This window comes from Gavia stellata, chromosome 15 (assembly GCF_030936135.1).
Source record: "Gavia stellata isolate bGavSte3 chromosome 15, bGavSte3.hap2, whole genome shotgun sequence".
NCBI lineage: Eukaryota > Metazoa > Chordata > Aves > Gaviiformes > Gaviidae > Gavia > Gavia stellata.
The window spans coordinates 2047238-2066256 of record NC_082608.1 but is presented as its reverse complement, the minus strand read 5'-3'; the positions used below and the strand labels follow the sequence as shown (position 1 = coordinate 2066256).

Here is a 19019-nt window from a genome sequence, read left to right as displayed (position 1 = left end):
GAAATATCCAGGTTCTTTCATTGTGGTCCAAGTCACAAGGGCAGCTCCCATACGGGCTGGCAGCTGTGCTGCTCAACGGGCTCGAGCCAGCGGCCAGGAGGTAAATAGCTCCTCCCTGCTATCGGTCCCACAAGCTGTCGCTTTCTCGTCCTCCATCGCTCTCATTTCGGCGCTCTTGGCTTCCTTCTGCTTACTGCGGTTTCCGAGCGCTGGAAGTGCCCGCCGGACCAGCGCGAGCTGCTCTCCCAGCGAAGTGATGAGGCTAAGGTCTAGGCAGAGGCATCCAGTCCAAGGAGCTGCAGATCACCACGACAAGGGATGGGGCAGCGTGCCCAAGGTCCCCCCTCCAGCTCATCCATCTGACGGCACAGCAGGAGCTGTTTAACCATCCGGCACAGGGAAGGGAATCTGTCTCCTCGCTCCAGGCTGGAGAGGAGGGCCAGGAAGAGCCTCCCCAAGAGCACACCCTGGACCCGAAAGTTGCAGCAAAGCAGAATCCACCAGACAAGCTGCCGGAGAACAGGACTCCAAGGCAGGCTTGGTGCACGAACTCGAAACAAGCCATCGTGCTGCCTTCGGACAACCATACCCTGGGTGCTGTGGGGCACCCAGCATCATCCCTACCCTCCACCCAAGTGTTCACCACCTTGATGAGCTTCCCAGCTCACCGGCTGCACCCCAAAGGCGTGCCGGGTTCTGGGCATGGGGCTACGGCGACTTCCAGCATGAGACGAGCAGCAGCAATTTTAGCTTTGTACTAAGCCCTAACTACCACCTTTAAAAGTCCGATTTAAATGCAGCCTCGGGCAGTTTAGCCACGTGGCAGCGTTTGCCCTTCCTGCAGAGCAACAAGCAACTTTACATGTCCATGTGTTGCTGAACATGACCCGAAACAAGAAGCCTTCCTTGCATCAGGAAGGACCACAAAGGCTCTTCTGGAGCCCCCATGTCCCTTATCCAGTTTGGTGAGGGCTCGTGGTCCCATCACCCTTGTCCGACTGCCGTGCATATAACCCGGGCAGCCCTGCTGACCGCTCGCCAGCCGTGCCTGCCGTGGCCGCCCGGCAGCATGGTTAGGAAGTTGTCTCGAACCGTCCAAGTCTTGTATTGAAACACCGATGCAGTCACAAGAGCCTAAAAGGCACTTTCCAGGTGTTTTGGTCCAGCGACGCAGGACAGATGTCTGCATCTTCTCTTGCAGCAGCTCAGACCGACGGAAGGAAGCCCGGGCTCTGCTCCAGCCACCACGCTTCCACCTCCCCTTCCTGATCCGGGCTCACACCAGCGATCGCAGCATCGGCAGGGGCAGCTAGGCCACCGGACGGCTCCGGCGCCTCTGAAACACAGTTCTGGTCCACTCCCAATGACGGCTTTTGCAGAGGCTGGAAGCGGGGACCCCCCACCTGCACGCGGAGCCCCGCAGCCCCTCCATCCCCGCACAGCCAGGCTCTCCCAGGAGCCAGTTTCTGTCTCGGCACAGACACGGTCCCCATTTTCTAGCGAATGCCACCAGGAAGCTGGCAATTACCCTGGAAGCATTTTGGATCGCCAACAGCACGTTTTAGGAGGGGGGCGGGTGTGTGCATGTCAGTTTGTGACCATAGGAACGTGCCCAGCATCCGTCCATCGAGCATTCAGACCTCGTCATCTTCTTGGACGGCATCTTCATGGAAGACGTCCCTCCGCAGGCGCCGGGCCGTGAGCTCCTCCGCCCCTGCTGACCGAGGTCCTCCTCCTTTCGCCGCTGCTGCGGCGCTATCCCTCTGCAGACGGCTGCGCGGGGAGGGCAGGAGAAGGGGGCGTGAGAGCTGGAGGCCTGGCGCCGGGCCACGCTCCATCACTCGCTCGCCGGGGGAGACTGGGGGAATGAACAAAAACACAAGCAAAGAGTGACTTCATCTTAAAAGGCAGCTGCAACTTCCTCCGTTTGCAGGCTTTCCAGCTTTTCCAAGCAACGGAACGGTTTCCTGTGGTCCTGTCTTGACACCCAGTGGGCATTCAGCATGCAGGCAGCTGCCCGCTCCCTGGTGTGAATTACGGCTGCAACTGACTCCGGGTGCCAGCTCTCGCCTTCCTCCGGCTCCGGGGCCGAGCCAGACAACCTGAGCAATAGTTGGAGCATCAGGCAGATGTCCAGGGCTCCTGATGACCACGTAGAGCCCCCCAACCCCGTGCCAGCGCCCCACAATGGGTGCCGTGGTGAAAATCTTCCAGGTCCCAACGCCGCACCAGCAGAGAGGTCCCGCAGGAGGGGGAAATGGGCTTCAGGGCAGGTAAACCCCAGGATAAAACCTGGCATCTCCTGTTCAAAAGGGCTTAGGAGGGCTCAAGAACAAGTCCCTCAGTAAAACCAGGTCTCTTAGAGACACGAAGGGTCTCGCCTGCTGTCCCAGATGGTTTTCCCTGGCGATTGGGGATCTGACAGACCGCTTCAGCTCGGGCAGCCATTCTCCTGGCTCTCAGTGACACTGTCACCAAGTCACTCCAGCGCTCCCTGCTTCTGTCCCACTTCGGTCTTCGCTCCCTCTCTCCCCCAGGTGCAAGTTCTTCAGCACAGAGACGCAGTTATCACTTGTCCTCCTGGACTTAGCACATCCCCCTTTTCCTTCCCCTTCCCAATTTCAGCCCTACGCACACCCACTTCTGCACCGGCTAAACTTTAAGGGCTGAGCAGGGCCAGGACGCAGCAATCACAGGAAAGCTGGGGAAAACCACTTGAGAGTCATAAACCAAAATCTAGGCGCAAATGAAAAGATCTGGACTTTCAAGAGAGGAAAAAATTAAGGGCATCATTAAGACAAGGGAGTTGCTGGGCTTTGCAGGAGTGCAAAAAAGGAACGGAGGGTACAGACCATCAACCTGAAAAGCTGACGCTTGCATTGCTCTGGGATGCGTTACGATGGGCATCACGCGTCAGCCTCGCTGGTAGGATGCAGCTAGAGTAACGCATCCTATTTTGGGGACCACAACAACAAATAAATATACGCATCAGCACAATAAAACTGTCGGAAATCACGATCTCCGAGGAAAGGAACTGCAGGCAGCAGGAGGAAAGGAAAGATGCGTTAGAAGAGCAGCTGGATTTGTCCCCAGATTCACCGACAGCTGGATGGGAAGAAAGGTATTTGCAGGAGAGATGATTTAGATGAGATATTGGGAGAGATCGTGCTGGGCACGGAGCTGCTCCCTGCAGGCGTGGGGCTGACTAAGGCCAGGCAAGGCTGGCAGGGGCACAGGCTGGCAGCAGACGCTGCCGAGACCCTTCACCGCTCGGGCAGCTGGAGCTGGACGGCGTGTCCCCAGGCACAGCCCCACAGCAGCGTGCCGCGGTGGGCTGCCAGGACTGCAGCTCGGAGGGCTGCGGTGCCCAGAAGCAGGGTCAGCGCTCTCCAAGCTCTTCTGCCAGCCCCAGACGGTTCCTGTCCCACCTTCTCAGGAGGTCTTTGCACCTCTGGCAGACCAGCACACCGCTGTTCCTCCACCACCATTCCTCTTGGGCCCCCTGCAAAGTGCCTCCAATTTTGGCCAAGACAGAAGAGCCACAACCAAGACAACCATCCACCTTCTCCCCACCTTCACCCTATCTTTCAGCTGGAGTGCCCAAAAATGGGGCCTTGAAGACAGGCGAGGTGCAGAACCCCGAGTGCACGCACACTCGCTGCCTCACCAGACCTCCCCGGGGGGCTTTGCAAGGTCTCTTGGCGGGGCAAACACCTCAGTTTACCATGAAGTCAAGACATTTCAGTGCAAAAGCATCAGAGAGAAGCAGTCAACTCCTCGAGCACCCCCAGTCACCCACCCTGCTGTGGCCCAGGAGACCCCAACTGCTTTCCAGCCCAGCCCATCCTTCCCTACAGCTTTGTCAGTATCTGTCAGTCGTTGTCTGTACCCCGAGAAGACTTCCCTTCTTCTCAAGCCCCTCCAAAGCAACAAACAGACCCTACCTGGTTACTGTGAAGACACTGCTGCTGCTGAAGTTAGAGTCACCGGATGCGTCCAGAGAGCCTGGGGGCAGATAAAAAGGAGCCACAGTTGGTGGGATGGCAGGGAAGGCGGAGAGCAGGACTGGGAGGCTGGAGAGCTGCATGACCTTCTGCAAAGACATCACCAGCCATTGTCTGAGGCTCTGGGGATCCCGAGGATTCCTTCTGCCTGCAGTGAGCTTTTTACACTCCTTGTCAAGCTCTTCTCCACTGCTAAAGGTACTGGACAAAGCTGGTACAGGACTGCACTTACCCGGCAAAATGCAGGCTGCACAGCTTCAGACCTCTGCCCCAAACCGGGTCTCCTCCTCTGTAACGGAGACCCAGACACATCCTTCTAATGGTTTCAACCATTCTTGAAGAAGGAGCTCAGAACTGCAGAGCTGCCTTCCATCACCCAGATTTCAACGCCTAGAGATACCACACAAGCACAGAAAAGGCTGAATCCAACCCAGGACATCTCCACCTGGCCAGCTCTCCCACGGCATGAATCCACGTGGAAGCCAAGCGACCCAAACAGCTTTCCAACCTCTGCTCCGTGCTAAAACTGGGTCTTACAAGCACGGTGCCAAAGCACGACAGGATGAACTTGACTCTTCGTGCCCCCTTGTGCCAACTGCCTCTACTCACACACGGAGCAGCACCGCCACATCAGCACAACCAGGGAGCAGAGCTGAGAGTTTGTGATGCAAAAGCATCGCAGGTTTATCTGATCCTGCCTGCTTCAAGGTGCCATCCCACCCCAAAGGGGTAGAGATTAAAGCAATTAAACTTTCTGTTGATGTTTTAAAGCTCTTCTGCAATAGATTTTAATAAAAGGAGATATCCTCCGGACAAATATGGAACAAAAGAGAAAACATTTCGCTGCTGTGCTAGGGCACTACATTTTTTTTCCCCCTCCATCCCTTCCAAAAAAGCTGCTGCATTGGCCGGGAATCGAACCCGGGCCTCCCGCGTGGCAGGCGAGAATTCTACCACTGAACCACCAATGCTGCCCTATACACTGCCTGCACGCCCCACTGCCTGCTCCTGCCGGCCCCACACACTGCCACCCACCCGCTGCCCTCGGCAGCTCCCTGCCTCCTCCCCTTCCACCCGGCTGCTGTTGTACACTAAAACCCTTCAACCTTTTAATTCTCACCTTCTTGCTCCCTCTCATGGCAGGATTTTCCAAAAGCCGCTTGCAGACTTGTTGCAGAAGAGCACCGGGCTGAACGTGCAGCCCCGGAAGAATAAAACTGATTAGCCCATGTGATTTAAATGTTACACAGATTTCACATGCCTGGACAATAAAGATGTGCCAGAAGTAGCATCTAGTCATCCCAGGACAACAGCAGCAAAGGGATGCTGGAAGGCTAAAGCTGCTGCTGTTTTCAGGCATCAGTCCACCAGGACCCTCTCCATTTAGTTTCTTCTCACTTGAACACTCTTCCAGACCTCCCATCACGCTTGCAACCTTTTGCCTTTTCCGTTCTGGAAATTTTTTGGACTGGGACAATAGCTGCATGATGGTATCAGGAGCACCATTAATTTGGAAAGGCTCCAAAATTCTCCTCCTTTCTGTTCTCTACCCTTCCCCAACACAGACATCCTCCACGCACGTGTTGGTGCTCTCCAGGACTAACACAGCTCTCTGAGCTCTCCTTGGGGCGACAGTAGCTCCTCCCAAACCAGCCACTGCAGGACAGGTGGGCTATTCTCTTCCCATCTTATGCAGCAGACACTAAACATTTAACTAGAAATGATCTTTTTTGGGTCAACTCAATGACTAAGCTGAAGTGAAGCGCAGTGAGGGGATGGGGATGCTCACCAGAGAACGCAGCACTGCTTGGGCTCCAGGCCAGATCGGTGACCGTGCTACGCAGACAGCGCCAAACGCGTCTGTCTCAGAGGATCATCTGTGAAACAGGACTCCAAGGCTCAAAGAAAGCACAGAGGTCCCATGTGCTCTGAGCTGCCCCAGGACACCAAACCAACTCAAGAACTTCTCTTGAAGACCCTTCCCTTGACCTTCCTCACACCTCTAATGGCTCAGACCAACGGGGACTCACCGCTGGATGCTGCCTCTGGCTTGGAGAGGGACTCCTCTGAGGCAGGCTCTGCCGGAAGGGTCATTGACTGCTTGGCCTCATCCATTTCATCATCCTCTGGGATGACCAGCTTCATCAGACTCTGGTTGCACACGTTTGCCGCCTCCTTGATGTCTGAGTGGAGGCAGTGTAAGGAACACGCAGTCCCACACACGGCTAGGCGCCAGATCTGGCCAGCCACGGAGAAGCCACCGCAGCCCCATCGGGGCAGCCCCAACCCAGCTACTATAACCCTCCTCACGTCCAAAGGACCAGAGGGGGTTTTAGGACTTGGTGGGAAGACTCCTCCTGTCCCTCTCCAGCCCTGCGCCCCAGGGGCAGGAAACAGGTCCTTCCCTGCGGGTTGCTGTAGCAGGAATGGGAGCAGCTCGGAGTTACAAGGATACTCTTCTTGCGATCGTCATAGGAGAGACACGGCAGGACAGCAGTCAGGATCCCTGAGGAGTAAGGCAGCATCACCCGGCCAGCCAGCTGGATGAACTCCCTCATCCAGCACATAGCTGTCAGCTGGATCAGGTCATCTGGAAGACACAGGACAAGCAGAGATGAGGGAAAGGATGGTACTGGCAGCTGAGCAAACTCCACAGGGCAAGGACTACCTGCAAGCAGAGAGCTGCCTCGGCTCCATCCAGAGCCCCTAGTCCAGAGGGACCCTAGTCTGGAACAGTTTAGTCCCAGAGGAGACAGATAAGACCTGAATCTGCAGTGAGGTTGAGATTCAAAAACAATCATTAGGTTTCAGAGTTAACAGAGTTCAATCCATAATCCAGTTTTCCTCGTTTACAAGTTTTCTGTCAAGCTTCTCATTGCATAAAGGTATTTCCTCTGTCACACCCATAGCAGTTGTGTGTCTGGGTCAAGCATCACTCCTAGACCTGGGGTTTTATTAACCTCCCCAAGGTTCTGCACAAGGGAGCACTGCTGGGGCAGTCAGCTGATGCAAGGCCAGATTTTAGGCTTAAACAGCATAAATTCACTGGGCATCAGTTTAATCAAGAGCAAGCAGTCTTGGTCTATTTCTATTTTTCTACCTCAAAAGAAACCCACGCCCATCCAGCGATGTTTAAAGAGCAGTTTAAGCTCGACGAGCACAGCTCAGGGACAAGATCCTTCTCAGGAAACACATCCAACGGCAGCTATAACCCTCTGCCACTGCCTACATGGCAGACCCACGGGAGCTACAGTGCTGCGTTAACACAAAGCGCCCGGCCCATCGCGCTTAACTGTCCTGCTGACGCACCTAGTGCCATCAGAGATTAAAATAAGCCGCTAAGGAGACCCTTCTAGATGTGCTGGATATCCACAGGTGCCCTCCGCAGCCAGTTATTTTACTGTCACGCACCTCCGCTTCCACAGGCTGCCAGACCTGTATTTGAGGCTGGGGAATCAGCAGTACTCAAGAACAGTAGTGTCAACCGAGGGCGAGCTGCCTGTCCCCCTCTTTTCAGCAGGCTTTGCGTGCATGATGACAAAGAAAGGGCAAGCGGGCGAGCTGCTGAACAGCCCCCTGGAAAATTCCTGGCCTGAACCTATGGCTGGCACCACAGAGCTGGAGGTGGATGCTACGGCTCGGTCCTGCACACTCACCCGCTGCCTGGCAGTGGATCACCAGGATATTGGCCATTTCTGCAAACTTGACGCTGGAGGGGTTCTTCTTGATCTCCTTGAGGAACTCCCCGAGAGCCACCTCGCACCTGCGGAGAGGCAGAGCAGCTGGTCAGCACTCCGATGCCTCGGAGGGACAAGTTACGGAGAAGTTACGGAGATCAGCCTCCTACATGCATACGTAGAAAGGATGCTGGTGGCACGGCACACGTGCCTGCACGCAGGGGCAGGGCGAGGAAGGACGAGACTGACAAACTCACCCTGCCCCAAGGCAGACTGTAGAGAGCCGCAAGGATGGAGGCAGTGACCACCCGGAGCCCCCCGCACCCTCCCACAACCGCCTGAACAGCCACACAGGCTCTGTTGAGCTCAAGGTGTGCCTGGGATGGGGAGCACGGAGGGGAGCAGGGGAGGAGCGAGGTGGGGGCAGATGATCCCCAAAGCTTTCGGTGCTTGTTCCTCAACATGCGCACACCGGGAAAGAAAAAGGATGCAGTAGGGCTTGGCAGCGGGATAGACCCAGGCCAGTCTCACCACCTACTTGTGCCCTACAAAACAGGTCCAGTTACTCTCTCAGTGCAAGGAGCCAAGATCCTCTGACCTCCTTGAGAACACCCAGCCACTCTTGTGTTTCCAAATGCCCCTCCGTCTTGATACCGGCAATGGATCTGAGGAGCAAGCTCGCAGTGCTCGCTTCTCTTCTGCGCCCAGGAATTGCTGGCTTGGTGCTCCACCTTGCCGAGAGAGGCGCGGACGCTGCAAGCTTGTTCACAGAGCTCATACCCCATCCTAGAAGCACGCATGAGCCTCAGCAGCTCTGATATGGGTGCAAGGGCTGAGAAGGCAACAGCTCAACCAAGCCACAACAGTTTGTCCGCCAGCACAGACCGCAGTGTCCTCCACGGCCACTCCAGCCACAGCAAGCCAGGGAAGGGAGGCCCTTGCCAAGGACACTGATCACTGACCAAGCCAGCTAGATCGCTCCGTCTCCCACCGCACACACGGGGTTTCGCTGCAGTTATACGGAAGAGTTGCAAACAAACGAAGAGGGCGACGGACAGACAGCGAGCAAGACACAGCCCTCGCGCCCGGCCAGCCTCCACACTCACATTTTCCGGATCTCCTTGCTGTTGTCTCCCAGGATCTGGAAGAGCCCGTCCAGGATTTCTGGCAGGTAATCCAAGAGGTTGATGTCAGGCACAGACTCTAAGACCAGGATCTAGTTCAAGGGAGGAAGAAGAAAGAAGAGGTGAGTTTTGGAGAAGCTAACTAACATCACCAGCACAAATCTGGCGCGATACTAAGGAATTCAGAGCCGAGCTGTGTGGGATGGGGGGAAGGAGAAGAGGACAGTGTGGAGTTGCCCATCTCGGAAAGAAGCTGGGCTAGCACAGCAGGCAAGCGATCAGCCTGCAGCATTGCTCCATTTCCAATCACAGCTCTGTAAAACAGAGCAGGGATCAGGAATGACCGTCAAGACGCACGCAGGCAGACCTGGGATGGCAAACAGTATGGCTGAAAGAGAGAACACAGAGGCACGCATCTCTCCCCAGATCCTGGCCAGACACTGAGAGCTCCTGCCTTGCACAGAAAGGCAAAAGCAAGTAGAAATACCTTGGCTACTGGAGAGCAACATCCCTCCATCACTAGTGGGCGATGGAAAACAGTCTGGCACTGTCCCCTGGGAGACTGTAATCTCTAGACAACAGCGTATTCTACTTATACAAGCAATGCTTTGACCGTATTTTCCAACTTGGTGTTGCTGAACCAGGTTGGCAGACGTGCAATACGACGCCCCTGGGACTGCAACAGCGAGGTGAGAGGGAGCTGGCATTTTAAAGAAGCAGGTAAAAAACTCAGCTGGCTTAAAAAACCTGCCCAAGTAAATTTGGGTGCCTGAATTCCCCCCTCACTGTGGACATTTGCTGTTTGCCCAGATGTGGGATGCTGACAGATCCTGGTATTTTGGAGTTCGGACGGGCAGGCACGCTTGGGGCCGTGTGTACCTACCCAGGATATGATGAACTGGCGGGCATACTGGTTGTTGGAGTAAATCCTCTCGCGCAGCAGCGGGATGAAGCCTACCAAGTCAAACTGGTTGCTCTCTGTCACGATGTCCTGCAGAACCCAAGCAGAGGGTGTCAGGAGGGATGGCCACCACCCCACACCCACACAGCCACCCCACCCGGCCTTTTTTAAGGCACATGGCAGGAAAAAGATGACAAGCAGTTGATGCATGGGTCTGTGGGGTCAGGAGACCCGGGGAGATGGCATCACGCGGTTTGTTCAGGCGATGAGCCAGTAATCCCCCTCGGGCAGGGACTAACGCTGCGCGGGACCCAGAGCGGGAGGCTCCTGCTGTGTGCCAGCCCAGCTGAGCATGAGGAGGGTGGGAGCTTCTACGATTCATGCCTCAGTGGCGTGTGGCATACATGAGCAAGCACCTTTGATATAACTATGCGTGTCAGGGGTGGGAGGGTCCCCTGGCTTTCCTTTAAAGCTTTTCCTACACGCTTGGTGGATTTTGCCGCATGGCTAAGTCTCTCAAACCAGCGCAGCGGAGCAGATCTCCCAGCAGGAAGGTTTGCAGCAGGCGATGCGGAGACTACGTTAACTGCTGTGCTAACGAGGAGGAGTGAGGGCAGGACCTGGCAGGGAGCCACTCACCTCTGAAGAGCAGAAAAGGAACTGGGAGGTCTGTGAGAGCAAAAGCCCGTCGGGCAGGCAGAACATAAACGGGAACTGAGCCCCCCCACCCTGAAGCAGCAGCAGAGCAGCTCCACTCACATCGCTACTCGCTTAGGCAAGGGAGGAAAAGCAGTGGAACAGCCCTTCTGCTGCCTGGGATAGGGCTGCAACCCTACTCGGACTAAAACCTTGCTCCCCCAGACACCCAGCTCTCAAGAGCCGAACGCACATGTGGCACTGCAATAACCTACCAGCCCCTCGACCCAGCTCCCTGAGATCGCCACCAGACCCTCAATCTAAGAAGCTGTAGTCAGCGAGAGAAAGAAATGTTTTGACAGTAGCCACAGTACTGATCCGGGATGGTTTGAGGAGCTCCAGCCTCGGGAACCGACACGTCCCCAGCCAGTACATGCCTGCAGCCTGCACCAAGGATACTCAGCTGGAGAGGAAAAATACCTTGAGAAGCCGATCGAGGAGCTCAGAGCCGCTTTTGACGTTCGGGTCAGGATCAGCAGCCAGCTGTGAATGACAGAAACAAGAGCCATTGCAGCAGAGGGTCCCAGGTCTGCTGCCCGCTCTGCAGCGGAGCTCCCAGCAGGCTCACGGGACTGTTGCTCTCCTTTGGCATTATAGGAACGGACACAGAGAAACCCCTTTATCGCCAGCTCCTTGTTAGGCTCCAACAAATTCTCCTGAGAGACTTCCTAAGGACGATATCAAGCGCCCATCTCCTCCCCCAGCTACGCAGGTTTTCATGGGCCAGCAGCCACGCTCTCAAGGGGCAGAGAAATACAAGTTTCCCTTGATAAGCTGCAAAGACAGGCATATGTAGGCATGGTTTTGATGCTACAGTCCCCACAAAGACATAGTACTGCAGAGCCACCTCACTTGCAGCAGTCCCGTCAGCCTCGTTTCCTAACGCCACTCAACAAGGAGCAGGAAAATACATCCTGGAGGTGAGGACAGAGAACGAGGTATGTTACAGTAAACTCCAGCACCCGCAACATCAGTGGCCACTGCGCTGTTGCAGGAATTGCTCATTTGGTCCTTCAGAGCTGCCTGGGTCAAAGCAAAGCAGTTTACTTGGAAGGAAGACCTAAGACAACTCGGTTTGTTTGACCCAGAGAAGACAAGGACCAGAAAACAAGTCTTACTTCTCCAGCGTGGGAAATAAAAACACACGAGGGTTGAGAGGAAGCTTCTTACCTTGCTGAGGCCATCGAAGAGCACGTTGAAGTGCGGGAGGACAGAGCCCCTGGCCACCTTGACAATGTTATAGAGGGCCTCGCAAGCGTAGTACCGCAGTCGACTATCGGCGTCGTTGAAACACGTCAGCACCGGCTCAATCAGCTCCTTCAGGTAGAGCCCAGAGTCCTGGCGGACAAGAGGAGACTGGTCAGTTGAGGACCGTGCCACGGGGAGAGGGAAGAGATGGCGCTGCCCTGGAACATACTGCAAAAATTCAGGCCTGCGATGGCTTAGTGCACCTATGCTAGACAGGATTTATTAATGAATTTTGCATTTTATTTTTGAAATTATTGGGTTTTATTATTCGGGTACGGTGACAGCCAGCTGAGCAAGCTGAGAAATTGTTTTAAGGGAGTCTCCACCAGCAACTGAAGCGATTACTGCAGCCGTACTCGGCTGGTTTCGATTCCCAGAGACGCGCAAGAAGTTTGGGCAGTTATTCAAGTGCACCTTTCAAAGCAAGAGGGGCTGTTTCCCACTGCACGACGCTCATCTCTGCTGGAGACTGGCCCACAGGGAAATCCATCCCTGCCTCCCTCTGCCCTGCAGGTAGGAGACGAGGCAGATCCCCAGCGGTCACCAGTCCTCGCAGCAGTCAGCCAGGATTTATCCCACTCTACCAGCTGGTCTCTGCATAAACCCACCGAGGTTTCCAGGACCAGGGAGAACGTCCCAGACAGCGACAGACCGAGCCTACCTGCACCTTCAGTTAAACGAAGCCGCCCTTGGTCTGTTGGGCTACTCGTCGTAACGTCAGGAGCTGGGCAGCACGGAGGAGTTGGCGATACAGGCTTCATAAAAGAAAGACAACCGGCAACCCCCAAAGCACCTTCCTGCCTTCTTGTCTCCAGAAACATCAACCCAACTGTGGTCCCAACTACCAGAGAGGAGCCGTTTCAGCCTGCTTATGGGCGAGGAGCTACCACAGCTGGCGGAGTTAAGCTGGACACATCTGTTGGAGGAAAGGACTGCAGGGCTCTGATTCCCAGGCAAGATTTACACATTGAAGTTTGTCCTCCTGCACCGTGGAAAAGCCACACCAGGCTGACCTTAACTCTACCCACAAGCAAATATAGTCATTAATGAGGCTGCTCCCCAGCACAAAAGATTTTTGCTTAAGGATTCACTGGCACAGCAGGAGTTTCAGACAAACCCAGAGGTGGAGGCAGGAGGTTGGCTTGTTTTGAAGTTAAAAACCACTACTTTGGGGAAATGTTTCCCAAGTGTCTAGCAAAGGAGATGGTAAGAAAATCAACAACGTGCAAACTAGCAGATTAAAGAGTTGAACTCCAAGTTTTATCAGTGCCCGTCAAGGCCGCCTAAAACAAGTCCTCCACCCCCCAGAGCCAGCTGCACCAGCAGCTCCGGCAGCACGGAGTGTCTGTCCCCGCGCTGCGCAGGAGAAGATGGGTTACGTGCCTGGGCCGAGGGCAGAGCAGAGCATTGCTCATCCCGGGGAGGAGGGTTTTGCAAAGAGATTCTGCATTTTAACAAGAGGACGAAGACAGGAGTGCTGCTCAGAAGCTCCCAGCCAGCAGTGTACAGGCAGTTAACGTAGAAGCTATCAGGCTTCAAAGCATCTGCTCAGACCGATCGTGACTCTCGTTAGAAGGGGAATAAATAAATTAAAGTCTACCTTGTAGCTCTTCCAACAAGCACAGCCTGCTCTTCCCGAGCCCTCTGCTTTCTTTGACGTACACCTTGCTACAGACCAAAACTACTCCTTCCCTTGCAAGCGCTTTCGAAAACCAGCCCCATGGCTTGACTCAAAAGCCCGACGGAGCCGTGAGCCTGCAGAGTCCGTGCTCCCCTCCATGGGGACCTGGATGCTCTGGCAGAGCCCTGGGGGCAACTTACTGAGCTCGTTCTTGTTAACAAGAGAGAAGTTCTAGAGAAAGCCCTTAATTGGGACAGAAATCAGCTGACTTCCCGCGCAAGGGACATCAACATAACACTTCCAGAACTGGACTGACCGACCCACGTGTTCAGCAAGTCAAACTTCCGCCAAGCTGCTAGCTCAAGCTAACGCAGCTTGACACCTTAAGCCACTTGCTTACTTTGCCTACACCTCTGCCACCGTTTGGCCCGTACCTTAACCCCGCTTCCCAAAGGCCCTGCCCGCGCTGCCGGAGCCAGTTGAGCTGGGGGTGGGAGACAGAAGGGCTACACCTCTTCTCAGCTCCGTTAACACGAATTAGTACTCGACCTGCTGAGTCTAGTCCAGCTGCTGGAGACAGAGGATGGGCAGATGCCCTTAAACCATGCCTAGGGAGCTGCTGAGATACGACCCAGGCCAGAAAGTGCTCCCGCGCCCAAAGGATGTGGCTGGGTGCGATGGGGAGACTCAAACACGATCCAGCCGTATGCTGCAATGCAGAGAGGGAGCCGGGGAGCTGCAGGGCCACCAGCCTGAGTCTCCCCATCACGCTGACCCAGGAGAAGCCGCCATTCTCCCACCACAACCGGCACAAGCCAAAAAAACCCACCCGCACCTACCTTGCCTAAGGCGATGGAGCAAGCGGCCAGGCCAATGAGTCCCCCTTTCCGGCTGTGGGGGTGCTGGGAGAGCGCGAACTCCTGCGACAGGATCTGGATCACGTGTTTGATTTGAGACGTGTTGTTCTGGGCCACAAACTCTCGCACCAGCCTGAGGAGAGAAGAGGAAAGCACCCAGGGCGCTTTAGGTTCTGCCTGGTACAAACGCTCGGGAGCTCAGCTCCCCGCAGCAGTCAGAAACAGGGATTTTCGGCCACGACAAACACCAGGGAAAGCGGTACCGAAACGGGGAACACTCGAGGAACCCACAAGTGAAACTAGAGCTCTCCCCTCCTCCCCGCTCACATCCAACAGCGGCTCGCTGCCCTCCTGCTGCTCCCAGCCTGCAGCCTCCTACACCATTCATGAACTCCCCGCCCGGGACGGACTCTCAAGGGCCACCTCACCAGGGCTGCATGCAGAAAAGAAGTCACCAGACGTTCAGTCAAACACCCTCTCCAAGAAGGCATTTATGAGGACTATTTATGCCTGACACAGCACAAGACGGCAGCAGAGAACTGCTCAGAACACATCAGGGGTGCTGGTGGCCCGGTACGAATCATTGTCCGCCAGACCCACGCCCAGCGCCAAGATTTTGGACCTTTCCAGCCACCCACGCATCGCTTCAGCTGATATTCCGTATATCGTATGTACTCTTACACAACGTGAACCTTAACAAAAAGCAGACAAGGTTTCCGCGTGCAATACCCGCTCCTCCCCAGAAACCTGCAGCTCGTTACCCAGAGATATTTAACGTCTCAGCTGCGCTTAAATGAAGAGACCTATAACCCTGCTCCAGTCTACGCAACCACCTCAAGGTCCCTGCTTGCCCGGCCAGCCCTTCAGCCCCTGCTCTCCCTGCGGCCGAGCCACTGGCCAGCGGGGAGGCTCAGGCAGCTGTGCAGGCAGCTGTGCAGGCAGCAGCACACAGCTGGAGCATTGGTGGTTCAGTGGTAGAATTCTCGCCTGCCACGCGGGAGGCCCGGGTTCGATTCCCGGCCAATGCAGCACCTTTTTTCCTTGACTTCTATCAGTAACGCGGACTCCTCAACCTAAATAAGGATCTTAACCTTAATCTTCGATAAAGGCACAACAGCTTCCACTATCTAACTCTGTACAGGTTTTTTTTTAAGCGCTCTATTGAATCTCACGCTGCCCTCCCTAGACGGGTGCGCCACCCGCCAGTCACCCACTTTATAATCCAGGAAAATCGTTACAGAAAATGTTTATGAGCTTTCCCCCCCAAAACACCCGCTCTGTTCTCACCCCGCTCTGAGCAAAACAGCTGCCCCCGTTCTCCCCGGGGGCATCACGCAGCCGCCCCTCAGTGTCCCCACTCAGGAGACGAATTCTCCAACAGCCCAACCTACTCTCCAGTAGCCCAACCTACTCTCACCAACTGCTGATTTAGGGCAAAAGCTCCGATCTCCAGTCCCACCCCAGCAGCAGGCTCCAGCAGGAGGAACACACCGAGCTCGAGCAGCACGGACCGACGGGGTGACCCGTTTACCGCCTGGATTTAATGAACGGAGCTTTGTTTGACCAGGAATAACTTCACAGGCTTCCTTCAAGAGTTTAAAGGGCTCAAGATTTAAATAATGAGGCAAAAGGCACCCAACAGCAACGTGCAGCATCGGAGAGTCTGCAGGCAGCAAGAGCTGCTCCCGCGTTATCAGCCAGAGGACAAGGAGGTACCTGAGCTGAGAGGCAGCAAGTCCCTCCTCGCTCGATGCCGTAGACATGGAAGAGACGGTGCTGGTGCCGTTCTGCGATGAGTTTAAGGTGATCTGAATCTGTGTCTCTGCAAAAAGGGTCGGCCCTTGCCTTTCTCCCCCTTATACCCTTCCCAAACTGTGTTTACCAGCTCGATCAGTTGAACTGGCTCATCCCAGAATCAGACTTCGGTTGGCGTAAGCCAAGCACAAAACCCTAATCCTGGGGCAAAATAGATCGGAGCAGAGCTGCTTGGATAAGGAGCATCACCCCGCACAGCAGCAAAGGGGCAGTTCCTGAAGCATCCCCGTGGCTACAGCTGGGAGGACAGGGCAGCACGTCCACCAGAACCCACCTTTAAGAAACTGTTCCCGTGAAGAAAAGAGAAAATGAGCAAAAGATAGACATGTTGAACAGAAAAAGGGGATGGATGCAGTGGCTTTGTATCCGAGCAAACACTCACCCCATCCCAAGAAGCATTTTTCTCTGCTGCCCAGGTACACCCTCCATGTTTGAGGCGCACAGTTCCCACCCCCCATCCCTCCCACGTCCCCCACTGAAACCTGAGCAGAGCAGCTCCATCTCCGCGTCACCGGCTGCTCCCCTCGCAGGTTCACCACAGCCGCAGGTTCACCACAGCCGCACCTCCTACCCGAAATCCACCCTCCAGCTCGGATCGTCGCTCCCAGCCCTGCACTGGGCTGTCCCCCGAGGGGATGCTTCGGATCTCCTCCGTGAGCAATCAGGCAGTGCCCGGGGAGGACACAGCCCTTCCCAGGCAAAGCTGTGGACCAGAGCAGCGCAGAGCCCCCAGACCAACGCAACCAGAGCGAGAAGACGCGCAGGGAACGCGTACGGGCAATGGTAGAGGAGGCACGGCTGTGCCAGCGGATGCCTGCAGACCTGGGATGCTCTGAAAGGAAGGCCCAAGCTCTGCCAAAACAGCAGCGAAGAAGTAAAGACGACACCCAAAAGCCGTGGCGACAGCAGGCGTGTCCCACCTCTGCAGCCGGATTGAGCGCGGGACAAGCTCGGGCGAGACCTCGGGGAGAGGCGGGACGGCACCACGAGGCGATGAACCCAGGCTGACGCGAGACGGGCGCCGGACGACGGGCACAGCCACCCCAACACCAGCCTGCCGCGCCCGCTGCGGCTCCTGCCCGCTGCCTGGTGGGACCCTCGCGTCCCCCGGCCAGGGCTGGGCACAGAGGCGGCCACCTCCGCGAGCGTCGCAGGAGAGCGAGTACCGTGTTCCCAACGAGTTTCTGACTCGTTACGCTACTCGCGTGCTTATTTTGCGCAGCACCGTGCGCTGGGGACCCACCGTCCCGCCGGGCTTCCTTCGAGGGGCTCACGGGCACGACTCCTGCCCTGGGACACGCGCCCCGAGCCAGGGGGTCCCCGCTTGCGCCCAGAAGCTGCCGGGCACGGAGACAAACCTCAGCGACCGGCGGTACGGGGCTGGGAGGTGCGGAGCGCTGCGGGAGAGCCCCTCCCGCCCGGACACCGCCCTGGGCGCTGTCCCCCGATGGGGTCACCCTGTCACCGGAGCCCCTTCCCCGGGCCTGCAGCCCCCCAGGGCTGTAGCCCCCCGGGGTGACCCCTTCCCCCGGGTGTGCCCGGGGCAAACCCTTCTACCGGACCCCCCCAGTTTCCCCTGGGGTGACCCCTTCCCCCGCACCCCCCGGGTGCCCCCGGGGCAAACCCTTCTACTGGACCCCCCCAGTTCCCCCTGGGGTGAACCCTTCCCCCGGACCCCCCCAGTTCCCCCTCCCGCGGGCCCGCCGGTTCTCTGCGGGGTGCCCCCCTCCCCCGAAGCCCCCAGCTCCCACCGGGGAACCGGGCCGGTCCCCTCCCGCCCCAGACCCACGGCTGCACGGCGGGACCCCCGCCCGCCCCCCAGCATCCCGTGCCGGCTCCCACCACCCCGGGGCCGCAGGCGGCCCCAAGACCCCCTCCAGCCCTCCCCGGGGCGCCGGGCCGGCCTCCACCCCGCCGGGCCCCGGGGCAGCGCGGAGCGGCACGGCCCCCGCTCGCCTCCCGGTTCCCGGCAGCCCCCGCCGCTCACTTCTCGATCTCGAGGGCCGCCACCTTCCTCTTCTCGTAGAGCTTGTCGTTCAGCGCCCGCACCACGCTGGGCGCCAGCGGCGCCAGGTCCCGCTCGGCGTTCATGGCCCCGCCGGACCCCGCACCCGCCGCCGCCACCGGCGGCCACGTGACCCCGCGCCGCCGGCCCGCCCACGTGACCCCGCCGTCGCGCTCCGCAGCGCCCCCGCGCGGCGCGGAGGCCGCCGGCTGCGCCCCACCCCGCCGCTAGGGGCGCCCTTCCGCGGATCGGGCCCTTCCCCTCACCTCAGCACAGGCTGGATGGGACGCGCTGCTGGATTTATTCCAAAGAGACCTTTAATTACGCCCTCAGTCCATTAACGAGCTTGTCCCAGGGACCATAGAGGGGCACGAGTCACGGCTGAGGGGGCAGACCCCGGAGGTAGTACACCCAGGAGACCCCCGGCCCCTGACCGCCGGCAGCCCCGGGGCAGGAGACCACCATCCTGGTGGCGACGGGGGCCGGGGCACCCTGGAAGGCGACGGTGATGAGGGCAGTCTTCTTGGAGCGCCAGCTCTCGGGGCCCCTGAGGGTGAAGGCCGGGTGCTCCACCCTGTACTGGAAGGCCGTGGGCTGGAGGAAGACGTTTTTGAAGGGGATGGAGGTGGTGCTGCCGGCCTTGACGGGGAAGGGGCCCTGGGGCTTGGGCGGGAGGGCGAGGCCGAAGAGGGGGATGCTGTACTCCCCCCCGAGCGGGGAGGAGAGCCGCAGCGTGGCCCTGACTTTGCCCAGCTGGCAGGGCTCGTAGGTCACCTCCACGCTCACCGCCGAGCCCCCGGGGCTGGCGGGGGCCACGCTGATGGTTCTCTCTGTCTGGAAGTCGGGGCAGTCGGTCTGCGAGGGGAGAGAAGAGACGGGGTGGCGGGTCACAAAAGCAGAGCTGGCACCTCGGGGAGAAAGCGATGGTCCCCCGCCATCACGCAGGCCGGGGTCCCTCTCCCGTGCCTGTCACGGCACCTGTACCACCCACACCGTACCCCTGGTGAGCACCCACGATCAACGGCCACAAGGACTGTCCAAACCTGCCAAGCAGGGACAACCCTGCACCCA

The 19019-nt window shown here is 57.5% G+C and overlaps 2 protein-coding genes and 2 non-coding genes across 4 annotated transcripts in view; 1 reads left to right on the top strand and 3 right to left on the bottom strand.

The window, feature by feature from the left end:
• The window catches only part of VAC14 (VAC14 component of PIKFYVE complex), a 66929-nt gene extending 48895 nt beyond the window's left edge, over positions 1 to 18034 (bottom strand). The window contains exons 1-10 of the mRNA XM_059824835.1: positions 17931 to 18034; positions 14111 to 14261; positions 11573 to 11740; positions 10823 to 10885; positions 9689 to 9796; positions 8788 to 8897; positions 7661 to 7767; positions 6460 to 6594; positions 6035 to 6187; positions 3945 to 4005 (exon numbers count right to left, since the gene is read on the bottom strand). Coding sequence (XP_059680818.1) covers positions 3945 to 4005; positions 6035 to 6187; positions 6460 to 6594; positions 7661 to 7767; positions 8788 to 8897; positions 9689 to 9796; positions 10823 to 10885; positions 11573 to 11740; positions 14111 to 14261; positions 17931 to 18034 — 1160 coding nt within the window. The remainder of the gene's footprint in view (positions 1 to 3944; positions 4006 to 6034; positions 6188 to 6459; positions 6595 to 7660; positions 7768 to 8787; positions 8898 to 9688; positions 9797 to 10822; positions 10886 to 11572; positions 11741 to 14110; positions 14262 to 17930) is intronic.
• On the bottom strand, positions 4905 to 4975 carry TRNAG-GCC (transfer RNA glycine (anticodon GCC)). The gene has a single exon. It is a non-coding gene; the product is annotated as a tRNA-Gly (tRNA).
• TRNAG-GCC (transfer RNA glycine (anticodon GCC)) lies at positions 15086 to 15156 on the top strand. Its single transcript has one exon. It is a non-coding gene; the product is annotated as a tRNA-Gly (tRNA).
• A 289-nt stretch (positions 18035 to 18323) lies between the features above and the next one.
• HYDIN (HYDIN axonemal central pair apparatus protein) overlaps positions 18324 to 19019 on the bottom strand; it is a 150582-nt gene continuing 149886 nt past the window's right edge. Inside the window, exon 84 of the mRNA XM_059825082.1 lies at positions 18324 to 18803. Within this exon, the coding sequence (XP_059681065.1) occupies positions 18324 to 18803 (480 nt within the window). The remainder of the gene's footprint in view (positions 18804 to 19019) is intronic.